Raw genomic sequence first — 14,553 nt, forward strand, 5'->3', positions numbered from 1 at the left:
TTCTTGAACAACTCAGTTCAACTCGTTAGGTTCAGTTTGTTTACTTCACGGACTAAAAAGTCATTTTTTAAAGTTTAATTTTTTTTATTATATTTAACATTTTAAATTATTCTTTTTAAAGGGAAAATATTAAAACAAAATAAAGCTTTCAAGAGATAAATTTAAAAGTCTAATTCAAAAACTATTCTTTTTGAGTTTAAGTTTGTCTCAAAAACTATTACAAATATAATAAAATAGTATAACAAAAACTATTAGAAATTGATACATTCCCATCAGAAAATGATTATTCAACTTCAATCTTCATTACACCAACTGTCAACTGATTTACTGTCATAGCTAGTAAGGAAAGGATAACCTGCAAGATGGAAGAGGATAATTTTTAAGCCAATTAAATTCATATATCAGAATACCAACACAATATGATCATGGTATGCTATACTAAATCAATTACTTCTATAAATAAATTCATTTTAAATATATCACAAATAGCAGTACCTTTAAAATATATCACAAATATCAGTACTTCATGTATCACAAATAGCAGTACCTTAAATCAATTCTTTTTAAATTCATGAAATTTCTAGATTTATGTTACAACATTGGTATGGTTTGAACACCATATTAAAGCTCACAAATTAATATACATTGCAGCTATCTTTTAAATATATCACAGTTAACACAATACTAGTTCCTCATATATAACAAATAGCAGTACTTTAAATGATTAATTCTTTTTAAATTCATGAAATTTTTAGATTTATGTTACAACACTGGTATGGTTTAAACACCCTATTAATTGTATGAGATGCTAACAACTAACAAGTAATAAAGACTAAATACACAGTTAATTATACAACAATCTCACTCACTTGCATTGATAGCTCTCTATTTATCATCAAGGGAGTAATGTAATTTTTGTTTGCACTTGCTCCACCTATTAATAAAAAGAAGAATTTAGTTTTAAAAATTATCAATGCTATTTTTAAAAGTTTATATTATACTTAATAATCAAAAGAGAGCATATTACCTTAGGTTTGTTCCTAATTCCATGCAATATTCGAAGCCAATCACCACCACAAATTAAAGCTTCGACAGTAGATGAACTTAAAGAAGCTCGAAATGAATCGATAACTCTCCCTCCGGCGCTAAAGGTTGACTCCGAAGCCACAGTAGATATTGGAATGGCAAGAACATCTGCTGCCATATGGGACAACACTCTATATTTTCCACAATTCAATTTCCACCATTCCAAGGCACAGAATGACATATGGCCGTTATCTTTAGGTTTGTAAGTTAGCTCATTCAAATACTCTTCAATTTCAGATTTTACAGCAGGAATTGCTTGTTGTTCTTCGATATAATTCATTAACAATGACCACCCTGAGGATTTTTGTGACTCCAAAATAATCCCATTTTGATCAACACCACTTCTACTAGATCCTTCTTCACTATGCTCACTAAGTATATCAGCATACTCTTTGTACATATCATCAAGCGCGATACACACATTTTCTATATTTTTTCTAGCATCAACTTCCGGATAAATTAAGGGAAAACACATGTTAACACCCATCATTTTGATCCTAGGGTCCAAAACAGAAGCAAGCGACATAACAAGATTACATTGGCTCCAATATTTGTCAAATTTTCCCTTCATCGCTTTTGCCATTTCTTTCATAAAATCATATTCATCTTGGATAGCTTGATCTAAAACTAGTTTGATTCGAAATACCTCAGCAAGATATAAGTTAGCAGTTGGATATTCACTACCTGAAATAATATTTGTAACAACATTAAATACCTCTAGCAACTTGGAAACTTTTTCAACCTTTTCCCAATCATCATCATCTGGAAGAGTTGTATAGCTTGGTTCTCGATCTTGAAAACGAGGGAAGACTTCTTTGAACTGCATTGCAACTGACAACATTTGATAGGTGGAGTTCCAACGAGTAGGGCAATCAAGAATTAATTTTTTACCACCAAGCTTTAGTTGTTGAACTATTTGTGAGAATGTTTGCAACCTTGCTTCAGACTGATTGATGAACTTCACACTTTCACGCACGTCTTCAACTATTTTTGCTATTTTCCCAATACCATCTTGAACAAGCAAATTTAGTATATGCGCACAACAACGCACATGAAATAACTTTCCATCTAACACTAATTTCCGGTGCCTTAAAATCAGAACTTTTAACTCTTTCAAACATCTATCGTTGTAATGTGCATTATCCACTGACACACTAAATATTTTATTTTCAATACCCCAATCTTTAAGACATTTGAAGATAGCATCAACAATATCAACACCACGCCGAGGAGGAGGAACATGAACAAAACTAAGAATGCGTTTCTGCAAAACCCAGTCAGCATCAATGAAATGGCCAGTTAACACCATGTATTCTATCTTCTGATTTTGTGACTTCCATAAATCAGTGGTTAAACAAATCTTATTTACTGTCCTTAAAGTAGACTTCAACTTTTTTCCTTCAGCTTCATAAACAACAATACAATCATTCTTCAATGTCTTCCGACTAATTTTCTCATATGAAATATTATAACACTTCATCATAAAATGAAAACCTTCTTCCTCAACAATACTAAATGCATGTTCATGCATCATAATCCAATGTGCGGTGGCTTCTCGTTGTCTTTCATGGTCATATTTACCTCCTGAATTCATTAGTAGTGGTCCAGAAAGCTTCTCACCAATCTTGCTTTTTGTTGGCTGAAAGTTTAATTTTTTTGTTGTGCTACTAGCTTCTTGTAAACATGACATGTTTGTTTTAAATGCCTCATCAAATGACTGGTTGGTCCACTAGCAACAACAGAATAATTGTTTTTACAGTGTATACATTGCCATTTTTTTCCATTCTTTAATTCCACTTTTTTGAAGTGATCCCAAACTAGAGAAGTTTTCTTCCTCTTGGACTTTTGAATAACAATGTCACTGCTCTCAACATTTTCTTCATTCACAACTTCATTTGCCGGTGTTGATTCATTTGTTAGTGGTTCTTCATTAGTATTTGCATTTAAATCAATGATAGGATTCAATACATTTAAACACTTTTCTCCATCTTTTGGTGGTGATTGTGAATCTCCCAATGATTCAAGTGAGGTACTATATGACATATCTACAATAGAAAAATAAATAAAACCACAAGTTCCATTAAAAAAATCATTAAAATTTTTAAATAGAACATAATAAAAAAATTCTCATAACAGAGTTATATATTTAGTTCAAACCAAGAAAAATAGATTCAGAAAGAACATATACAAAACAAAGAAAATAAATAAAATCCTCATAACAAAGTTATAGTTCATTATATACAGGAAGAACATATTCAACATATTCAGAACACAGTAAAAAATGACAAAGCTACTAAAACAATCACATGATGAGAATAATAATATTTACCTCCATTGAAAAAAATTGTTGAATCTGGAAGAAAGAGTTAAAGTTTTTTTTCTTCAAAATAGAGAACAAAGACTGAAAATGCGTAATATGAAGGATGAAGGAAGTTCTCTAAAACCTAAAATCTAAAAAGGAATACTAAAGGTTTTGCTTTTGGAAAATGCAATACTAATAAATAGGCATATTTAAAATCTTAAAAATAGTTAATAATAATAATAAAGTCAAAAATAATATAAAAGGATACAAATTAAATCATATAAATGATACAATATTTAAAAAACGTTATTTTTAAAGTGGTAGTTTAAAAAACAAATTTAGAAGTAGTTTAAAATGACACTTTAAAATTAAAAGTCACGGTGCATTATGTTTTTTTTTTGAGTTAGAAGTATTTTACTTTGTATAAAAAAATGTCACAAGTATTTTTTAAAATATTTAATTTGATAAGTTAAAAGGTTAAAATCTATACATTATTTTTTCAAATGATACTATATGAGATATATGATTTAAAAATATTATATATATATATATATATATATATATATATATATATATATATATATATATATATATATATATATATATATGTTTTAACATTTCTTATAATGACATGTGAGTTAACTGTTTGTTATTATTGTTCTGCTACTATTTAATAAAAGTTAACATTCATACATGTAGTTAATACTACTATTTTTATAACTGTCAAGTGTTACATGTCTTTTCGATTGAGCAGGTTGATTGTATGTTGTAGTGTAGCAGCCTAAATTGCATGTTGAATTGTTGTACTCTAATAAATGTTTTAAATTTACGCAGGGGGAAATTTAGGATGTTACATTTTGCTGGGATGCTTTGCAGCTTTAATGAAGTCTTCATGCATGTTAAATTAAGATGTGAAAAACAAATGTATACATTGGGTATGAAAATATAAGATCTTTTCTGATGGCATTTAATAATTCTAATGCTTATGATCTAAGTATACTCGTGGATGTTGTATATCAATGGACATGATTAAAGCATTTTTATTGAGGATGCTTCTCAATAATTATAATGATCTATGATGATCATTTAACCTCTTAGTAAGTTGAGAAGATACATCTCTAATGGATTTATCTGTCTCATTATTTAAGTCGAGACTTGATTCAAATAGTTAGAAGAAAAGGATTTATGACAATGCCTTCTCATTCCCTCGAAAGGAGGAGCTTTCTCAAGTCCACTTGGGATTTAAGGTGGTTTACTTTTTAGATATTGAAAAATAGGAAAACTATAATTAACCCTCTAAATAAGTGGTTTATTATTTGCCAATCAATTAATTTTCTTTATCATTGATAAAATATTTGAGTTTTTAGCATTTTAGGAGAAAGGGGTGCAATCTCAAACAAAAAGTGATGTCAAATATAGCTAAACACTCAAATATTTTAGATTTGGTATCCTTCATGTGGACACCCCACTTTGCTACAATCAATTATCCTTCATATTTCCAGCTTTCTTGGAGTCTTTGAAATATCTTGCATGTTGAGTTTTTGAATATACTCATGAAGTCTTTGAATATATTGCATGTTAACACACCCTTATCATTTCTTCTTTTGAGGATTCCACTGGATGAAATCTATTCTTCACATTCTCTTCTTGACGGAGTTTCTCCATTAGACGTTGAATCTTTTGAGGACCGTTCAACCATTGAGACTGTTTGTTTGGAGGAGATTATTGGACTTTTGATTCTTCTTTAAAGGAGTTTGTTGACGAATTAGAGAAGTAATCTTATAGATTTAAGTTCATGCCTTCATCCTTTATCATTTGAATCAACTCATTCAATTTCTTGATGATTTCTTCCTTCTTGGATTTTGAAAATTGTAAACATTTCCATCTCTTGATTTAACGATTAGACCAAGTTTCTAAATCCAGTTCTTAACTTTAAGATATTTTTTAGTGATTAAGGCTCTAAGATTATTTTCAAAATAGTGTAGATAAATATTATTCCTTCTCCTAATGTAACAAGTAACTCAATGTATTCCTACAAACAAGTTATAATGTCGTTGAAGGTCTATAAGTCGGATCCTTTATTGGGTCACACTTTCTCCTTCTTCAATCCTATATTCTCAAGATATCCAAGTACTAGATATTGTAGGAGCTTCCACCATCGATCAACACTCGAGATACATATAAATTAGTGATTATGGCCTTTATTACAAAAGGTAATACCTCATTCGAGATCCCTTCTATCTTCTAGTTGAGGTGTTTTTGTCCTTCTTGTTGACATTCATGAACTCATAAATCTTCCACTTTACTGTACCTTTGGATGGGTCACTCGCCCATTGGGGCACCATTTGTTATGGAAGCAATGTACTTGATTTTCCGATTGTTCTCTTCTTCCTCCCCACTACTGGTATCTTTTCCCTTTGACCTTACAACAAATTTGACCATTTTCTTAAGGGACTATTTCTTCTTCGAGGAGTCTTCCTATTAATCAGTGCATTTTTATGCACCTTTTTCTACTATTGTACTTAGGAAAATCTATAGTTTATTCTATTATTTTTAATATTTTAGTGTCTTTTTATATTTAAGTTTATTTTTGGATTTATTTTATTTCCGTACTTTATTTTTAGCATAAATAGTTATTTGATACCTTGTCACTATGAGATCATGACTTGAGTTACGAGAATTAGATTGACACGTTCTAATAGGTGTTAGAAAGCTAAGAGGTTAAGCTAAAAGCTTCATGTTGAAGTCAGAACCTGATTCGGAATGAAGAAGGGTCGAATAATTCGTTTTACTTCCAGACTTAAGAAAATACTTAGCTTTTGGGTCGGTTTTGTATTTTTTCGGGTCGGTTGTTATTAGACCTGAATTCCCTTGCTCTATTTAAACAACTTAGTAGTTTAGGATTGAGGGATTCAACATTCATGAAATAGAGAATAAGGCATACAAATACCATGAAGATCTAATTCCCAAAGAGTTGATCTGCTATATTCGAATTCCACTTTGAGGTTTTTATTAATTTTAGTTTAATTTCGATTTCTTTTCAATTCTTCCTATAAACTCGTTTGCTTAATTCGATTACTTTCATTTTCTTTACTCGATTGTTTCTTATAGGATAAATTTGATTAAATTTGATTGTTTTTATGATCCTTAATTATAATCACGTTAGCGTACCTTTTTCGCTATCGTGTTTAATTAAGTCGCGTTTGCTTAATTCACGTCTGCTTAAACCCGTTTTCTTAATTCGGAAATTAGGAACATACATCATATAATACCAATTTCACTTGTCAGTGGATATTGTAATAGAATGAGATCGAATCCGCTAGGGAATTGAAATTACACGAATCGATGATAAGTAAAAAATCGATACGGTAGATTACCTTATTTATCAACTTTATTTTTACCTTTAATCATCTTCGACTTAAGTTCTGAACCTTAAAAACTCCTTTCTATTCATTTGTTTGGTTACAACATTCAAGAGTTCTTGCGATATGACATTTGAGTGTCGCTTCCGTTTTACTACACTTTTAAAGTCATTTTTGACCCGTGTGCGACAGTGGGTCAAATTGGCGTTGTTGTCGGAGATTCTTGTAGATTTTGACCATTATTATAGTCCTAGGCGTTGTGTTTCAGTGTTCTTGCCCCAACGATCTTGCGTTCTGGCATTTTCACGTTTTAGCATAAAAAAATCTGTTTTTAAGAAAATCGTCTCAGATTATTTCGATTCTTTATCGATTCATTAAAAAAAGATCAAGGATCGAAAGCCTCTATTTAGAAACTCAATAGTGGATGCCTCTAAAAATCTGAAATTCCTTATTTTTCTATTTTTTATGATTTTTTTTCTGTTTTGATAGTTTCAAAAAAAATTGAAAAAATTCTCAATATTCTTATTTCAGTTAATTAGATTGAATTTCGTGTTTTTGTATTTTTGTGAATTTATTTTAATCATTTTTTTCTTCGTATTTCCATTATTTTTGCTTAATAGGGACAATATCAGTATTTTCCTATTTGTTATTACATTGCTGAATTAGTTATGTGTTTTCTCATTGTTTGTTGATTTTTTTATTGAGTTTAACATGACTGACTAAAGAACTCTAAGAAAACTTGTTATCCCCGAGGTTAATTATAATGCTTTATGTATTGAATATCTTGTTGTTGTTGTACCTTTCGAATTGAAATCTGGTTTAATCACTTGTTGCCAAGGTTTAATGGTCTTGTAGGTGAGGATCCACATAGACATTTGAAGGAATTTCAGGTTGTGTGTTCTACACCTTTGAGACCTAAAGGAATCACAAAGGGTCACATCAAGCTTAGAGCATTCTCGTTCTCACTATAATGGGCTGCAAAAGATTGGTTATACTATCTTGAGCCAAATTTTGTTACAACATGGAATGATTTAAAGAAAGTATTCCTAGAAAGATACTTTCCTGACTCCAGAGTTGCATCAATCAGAAAGGATATATGTGGTATTAGACAGGGAAATGAATCATTGGCAGAATACTGGGGGAGATTCGAACAGTTAGTGTCTAGCTGTCCTTAACACCAGATTATCGATCAGTTACTTATCCAATACTTTTATGAGGGATTACTGCCAATGGAAAGAAACATTTTAGATATTGCTAGTGGTGGATCACTTGTTGATAAGACTCTAGCTGCTGTCAAATCCTTGATTGAGAATATGCCACTTAACTACCAATAGTTCAAAACTAGGGATAATCATATGGTCCAAGCAAAAAGTGTGAATGGTATTCAAGTTTCTTCTTCCAACAAAGCTCTAGAAACCAGAATTGATGAACTTACCTTTTTAGTGAAACAACTGATGCTACCCCTGCCACCACCACCACCATATAACCATCCACAAGTAACCACCTCTTCACCTTCTGAACCTTTATTAGAGGAATTTGTCAAGCAAATGGCTATAAATAGATTCCAATTTCAGCAACAAGTATTCGGACTTTGCAAACACAAATTTAATAGCTCGTCGTCATGCAACAAGCTCAAGGATCGAACCAACTACCTGCCCAAACAATAGTTAATCCAAAATGCCCTAATGTGAGTGCAATTTCCTCGAGATCCGTAAAAGTTGCAGAATCAGCCCTAGAAAAAAAAAATTGTCAGTGAAACACCTGAAAATAAACCTGAACCTTCTATTGTTGTTGAGGCTAAAAACAAGTATGTACCACAAATCTCTTTCCTACAAAGAGTATTGAAAAATAAGAAGATTAACAAGGAAGAGCATTCTGTTTTTCAAATAGAGTTACTTTCTGAAGTTGTTGATAAAGCTTATTCTGATTTGTTTTCAGCTGATTTTCAAAAAAAATCTGGTTTTGATGATACTTACTCATGTGATAATTGTACTAACACTAGCCTTTGTGTTGTTTGTGTTGAGATTGATGTTGCCTTGTAGGGTGATAATGTAAATGAAGTTGTTTATGTAGCTGAAGCTCTTGACATCACGGCTGCCCCAAACATATCGTTCATTGAACAACCACCTTCTTTAGAGCCTAAACCACTTCCTGAGGATTTATATTATTCATCAAAGTTTCAACTTAAGCAGAAACATAAGAAGGGAATTTGAGTGGTTGACACTCGTGATATTATCCCATCCATATGTATGCATATGATCTCATTTAAAGATGGAACAAAAGCAGTGTGATGGCCTCGTAATCCTTTGATTCTTGATGTTATGAAAAATGAGATCACTTTCACGTGTCCATTTAACACTTTTACTTATCGAAGATCCTTCTTTGATCCTGGAATATAAGGCGAAGGAAATAATCAAAATTTCAAGATCAATGGACACTACCCAAACCTACTCCATGAGAGACCCACTTTGAAAGAAGATATTGTAGAAGAGCTTTCTTTGGAAAATACTAATTATGTGATCTTTTATCCGCCTTGACTTTTCAAGTGTGTTCTTTCCTTTATCTCACTCTTATGTTATATTTATGTTCTTTCATTGAGGACAATGTATGTTTTAAGCGTGGGGAGAGAACCATTTACTTTGTTTTATTTCATTCAGTTTCTTTGTTTTTATTTGTTTTTTGACATGGAAAAAATGCATGTTTTTTTCCTGTGGTTTTTTAGTTACAACTCTGAGTACTTTCTTTGTTCTCTTGATTAAAGAATTATGGTGTGATGTGATTGATTCTTTTTGTGCATTCTTAGTATGGTATGTAGGACTAAACTCTAAATTATACATCATTTGTGGTAGATCAATTAACCTAGTGAGATTTTGAGCCTTTTAACGGATAACATTCAAAAATCCATCTCTTTCTTTCTTGTGTGATTTCACTCATGTCTGTTAGTCTCTAGAACTTGAATTGACTCTTGTTGAAACTTTTTTTTTACTTATGCACATTGATATGATAAAGGCAACTTGTTTTTGTTTTGTTTATTTTTTTAGTCAATAACCAAAAAGCCAACCCTGAATAATATCATCCCTTGTTTGAAAATCCCTTTGAGCCTATTATCCTATTCTTTGTTTAAACTCATTACAAGCCTGAAAGTGAAAAACAATGTTATCATCCATTCATAAGATTGAAATAGTCTTGTTTGAAGTTGTGTGGGGTTGAATAACTATAGTTGTGATATTTCATTCAAAAGTTGACAGAAAAAGAAAAAAATATATGTAGAAAAAGAAGAACTTTTTTTAAAAAAAATAAGTGGAAAAAGCAAAGAAGGATGTCATTACATTTTCCTTCTAAAAAAAAGAGAATAAAAAGATAAAAGAGAAGAAAAATCGTAGAAAAGTTGTTGTTTGAAAGTGGATGGATGTAGTTCAACTCCCGCAAGTTCTTTCATGTCTCTTTTTTCCCTTTGAATCTTAGCCTAGTACCCCTTAGGATTTATCTCACCCATATCCTGGCCAAGTTACAACCAAATAAAAGTCATTTGGATCTTTATGTGGATGTAATTCAATTATGGATGTTAGATCTTTTCAAGCTTATAGCAGTAATCTATTTCATGATGTGCTTTGAGTGTAAATAGTCTACCTAAACACTTGAGAGCTTAGTGAATTTTATCTTGTGAGGATCTTGCTGCTTTTGATGTACTCTTTGGTAATCTGTTTTTCATATTTGATTTGAATGTCACAAAAGAGTTACTTACTAATGTCATTTTCTTGAAGCTTAGACTTAAATTTTTGCTTGCACTTTGTATCTTGATAACCTTTGGAATTGCACGTTTTGTTTGTTCTTATTTTTTTCTGTCTTGAATTTTGAATTTATAATATTGCTCAGAGTGCAAAAGTTCAAGTTGGAGGAATTTGACCAGTGCATTTTGATGCATCTTCTTCTACTACTATACTTAGGCAAATCTATAGTTTATTCAATTATTTTTACTATTTTAGTGTGTTTTTATATTTAATTTTATTTTTTGGCTTTATTTTATTTTCGTACTTTATTTTCAGCATAAATAGTTATTTGATACTTTGTCACTATGCAGATCATAACTTGAGTTACGAGAATTGAATTGACACGTTCTAATAGGCATTGGAAAGTTGAAAGGTTGAGCTAAAAGTTTCATGTTGAAGCCAGAAGCTGATTCAAAGTGAAGAAGGATCGAATAATTCATTTTAGTTCCAGACTTAAGAAAATACTTAGTTTTTGGGTCAACTTTGTATTTTTTCGGGTCGGTTGTTATTAGGACCGAATTCCTTTTCTTTATTTAAATAACTTAGTAGTTTTAGGATTGAGGGATTCAATATTCAGAAATAGAGAATATGGCATACAAATACCATGAAGAGCTAATTCCCAAAGAGTTGATTTGCTGTATTCGAATTCCACTTTGAGGTTTTTTTTTTTAATTTCAGTTTAATTTTGATTTCTTTTCAATCCTTCATATAAACTCGTTTGCTTAATTCGATTACTTTCATTTGCTTAATTAGATTGTTTCTTATAGGATAGAGTTGATTAAATTTGATTGTTTGTATGATCCTTAACTATAATCACGTTAGCATAGCTTTTTCGCTATTGTGTTCAATTAAGTCCCGTTTGCATAATTCACGCCTGCTTAAATTCGTTTGTTTAATTCGGAAATTAGGAACATACATCGTATAATACCAAATGCGTTTGTCATTGGGTATTGTAATCGAATGAGAATCGAATCCGCTAGGGACTTGAAATTAGAAGAATCGATGATAAGTCGAAAATTGATACAGTAAATTAGCTTATTTATCAATTTTGTTTTTATCTTTAATCATCTTCGACTTAAGTTCTAAACCTTAAAAACCCCTTTATTTTTATTCGTCTAGTTACAACATTCAAGAGTCCTTGTCATACGACATTCGAGTGTCGCTTCCGTTTTACTACACTTTTAAACTCATTTTTTCCCTGTGTGCGACAACGAATCACTTGTCCTTTTCTTGTCGTCCTTGGCGGACTTTAATAGTCATCCTTTCTTTATCAGTCCCTTAATTGCATCTTTCAGGTGGATGCAATCATCTGTGTTATGGTCATGGCCTTTATGGAAACAAAAATACATAGATTTAACTGTTTAGGAGGACTTTCTAACCAGGTATGGGTTCTTGATCCCGACTTCTTTGAACTTATTGTTTGAATATTCTCTAAAAAACTTATCTCTCGTGAATTGTTAAATGGAGTATAGCCATCAAACCTGATTACATTACAAGCACCATATCCAATAACTAGAGTAGTGGAACATCACCATATTCACCCACTGGCTAACCATGACAACTCAATATCCCTTACACTGAATCACTGAGGCATATCAAATAACCTCACGACGTATACCGGGAAAACTTACATGCCATACACTAGATCATGAGATAAGCTCCACGTCTACACGACCAAACCACCAAGATAATATCCATATCCTTCCATGAATAATTTTCTCCATTATTTAGGAGTATCATAATAATGAGGTATTCCTCTATCGGGGTCATTTGGATACCTCTCATATCCTCAAAGTATTAAGAAAAAACACAAATTATTTAGTAAGTTACCAAGATAATCACTCATCCTTCAATTAGATAATTGTAATGATTCCTTGTCTAGGATTGTAATATATCAATCACGTGAGACGTCTCCTCACATTCACTTTTTTATACCCAATATCGTTCTAAGATGTTATCACGACACAAATCTTTCATCTCAATTAGTATCTTAAGCAATTTAGGCCTCATACTCAAGTTATAATGCATATCTTAAAGTATCCTAACATAGAAGGCGTCTTAATTATAAGATGTCTAGCTCTTGCAGGGCAAGTTCCATGTTCACCCTTAATAGAACTCATGCCCATCATCATGTCATTGATGTCCCTAATCATCAACAACATACATACGAGACTTAAACATGGAAGAAATGAAGCTTACACATGATTATGGGAAAATTATAGGCTGACCGTAATACTGATTATAGTCGTAAAACATGAGCCAATTAGTATTACGGGTTGGTCGTAATATTGATTACGGGTGTAAAATGTCTAGTGCCTAAATTCCTACATTTTCGCCCCTTTTCCCAACATGGTACATCCTATATTACGAATTGACCGTAATTATACGCTACATCCCTAAAATGCCCAAAATCCTTGCCTCTTCACCTACACGCACAAACAGTCCAACCAACTCTCAATCTCCTTTAAATTTGACCTTTCTATGAACCCTAAACATGTATTTAGCATCAAACCACATAAAAGTATAGCATAATCCTTTCACCTGATCATATCTCACATACAAATTGATCAACTAATCTACATGCAAAATTTTCTAATTTTTAAACTCAAGATCAAACCTAGGCTAAGAGATTCCACCTTTTTTCCTTGCTTCTGATTTCAAGGAGAATATTTGACTTTATTCAGCAGTTGATCTCGATGCTTCCACTTCAAGCCCTCGACTTTCCAATTGTATGACCACTTCCTATTTTCCTCAAGAAAATGACTTGATTTCTTCAACTTGGTTGCTTCCTTTAGAGGGAGAAGAAAGAGAGAGTCCGAGTTTTACTTTTGAAGAGAGAAAACGGAAAGAAGGGAATGAAATAATTCTCATATCTTTCTCTTTTTATACCTTTATACTAAAATGATTGAATTGCCATTTTTTTAGGTTTTATTTCCATTTACCCTTGAGGCATCCTACTCACCTACAAATGGAGATATTGAGATTAAGTGACAATTTATAAGGATATGTGATATTACAAATGCAACCTAGGGTGAAGCTACAACATATGAGATAAGTGATAGAGGTGTACATCAATATAGAGACTGAAACAAGGCCATATTGATAGTGGCATGCTTATACATGTCATACCAAAATTAAGAAAGATGTAGAAAACATATGTGATATTGTAGTTATTTGTTTCAAATAAATGAAGATAAAGTTTTGAGCCAGTGGTTGAAAACTTCAACTTGTCCATCAGTTTTTGAATGATATGTATTGCTTAAAGCCAATGCAGTAATCAAATAATTGTGTAATTCCTTTAAAACATTGCAATGTCTGAAACCATGTTGGTGAATAGTCCAATTGTTTGAGATTTTAGGATTAATATAGATGTTATTAAGGTTGTTGTTGATGATATTTATTTCAAGAAAATTGTTGGAAGTCTAATGTATCTTACCGTTATAAGATCACATACCATTTTTAGTGTCAGCTTAATTAGCAGGTATATGTTAAAACCAACTGAGTTTCATTTACAATCTACTAAAATGATATTAAGGTATTTAAAAAGAAAAACTATTAGCTATGAGATATTCTACAAGAAAGTAGGGGAAACTACTTGCTTGCTTTTACGGATTCTGATTATGTAGAAGATAAAGAAGATTCTAAAAGCATATAAGATTATGTTTTCATATTAAGTTCAGGAGTACTGTCATGGATGTTAAAGAAGCAACCAACTGTCACTCTCTTAACAACTGAAGTCAAATTTATGGTGTGTGGAGCAATTGCATGTCAAGTTGTGCGGATGAGAAGAATTTTGAGAAATTTAAGTCATTATCAATAAAATTACATTGTCATCATGTGTGATAACAACTCAACAATCAAACTTTAAAAAAATCCTGTAATATATGGAATGAGGAAACATCTCAGAGTTTATTTTCAAATTTTAAGAAATCTAGTAAAAGGTGGATAAATTATATTAGTGCATTGAGTAACTCAAGAGCATTGTGTAACTCAAGAGCAAATTGCAAAGTGGATAACTAAAGTTTTGAAGCTT

General features: G+C 31.5%; 1 protein-coding gene across 1 annotated transcript in view; it reads right to left on the bottom strand.

Annotated features, from left to right (window-relative positions):
* Positions 1-283: 283 nt before the first annotated feature.
* The window catches only part of LOC127082611 (zinc finger BED domain-containing protein RICESLEEPER 2-like), a 28,164-nt gene continuing 13,894 nt past the window's right edge, over positions 284-14,553 (bottom strand). The window contains exons 2-9 of the mRNA XM_051022839.1: positions 8,524-8,579; positions 8,403-8,482; positions 8,186-8,301; positions 7,975-8,074; positions 2,905-3,131; positions 1,028-2,815; positions 926-934; positions 284-355 (exon numbers count right to left, since the gene is read on the bottom strand). Coding sequence (XP_050878796.1) covers positions 284-355; positions 926-934; positions 1,028-2,815; positions 2,905-3,131; positions 7,975-8,074; positions 8,186-8,301; positions 8,403-8,482; positions 8,524-8,579 — 2,448 coding nt within the window. The remainder of the gene's footprint in view (positions 356-925; positions 935-1,027; positions 2,816-2,904; positions 3,132-7,974; positions 8,075-8,185; positions 8,302-8,402; positions 8,483-8,523; positions 8,580-14,553) is intronic.

Source organism: Lathyrus oleraceus, chromosome 5 (assembly GCF_024323335.1).
Source record: "Lathyrus oleraceus cultivar Zhongwan6 chromosome 5, CAAS_Psat_ZW6_1.0, whole genome shotgun sequence".
Taxonomy (NCBI): Eukaryota; Viridiplantae; Streptophyta; class Magnoliopsida; order Fabales; family Fabaceae; genus Lathyrus; species Lathyrus oleraceus.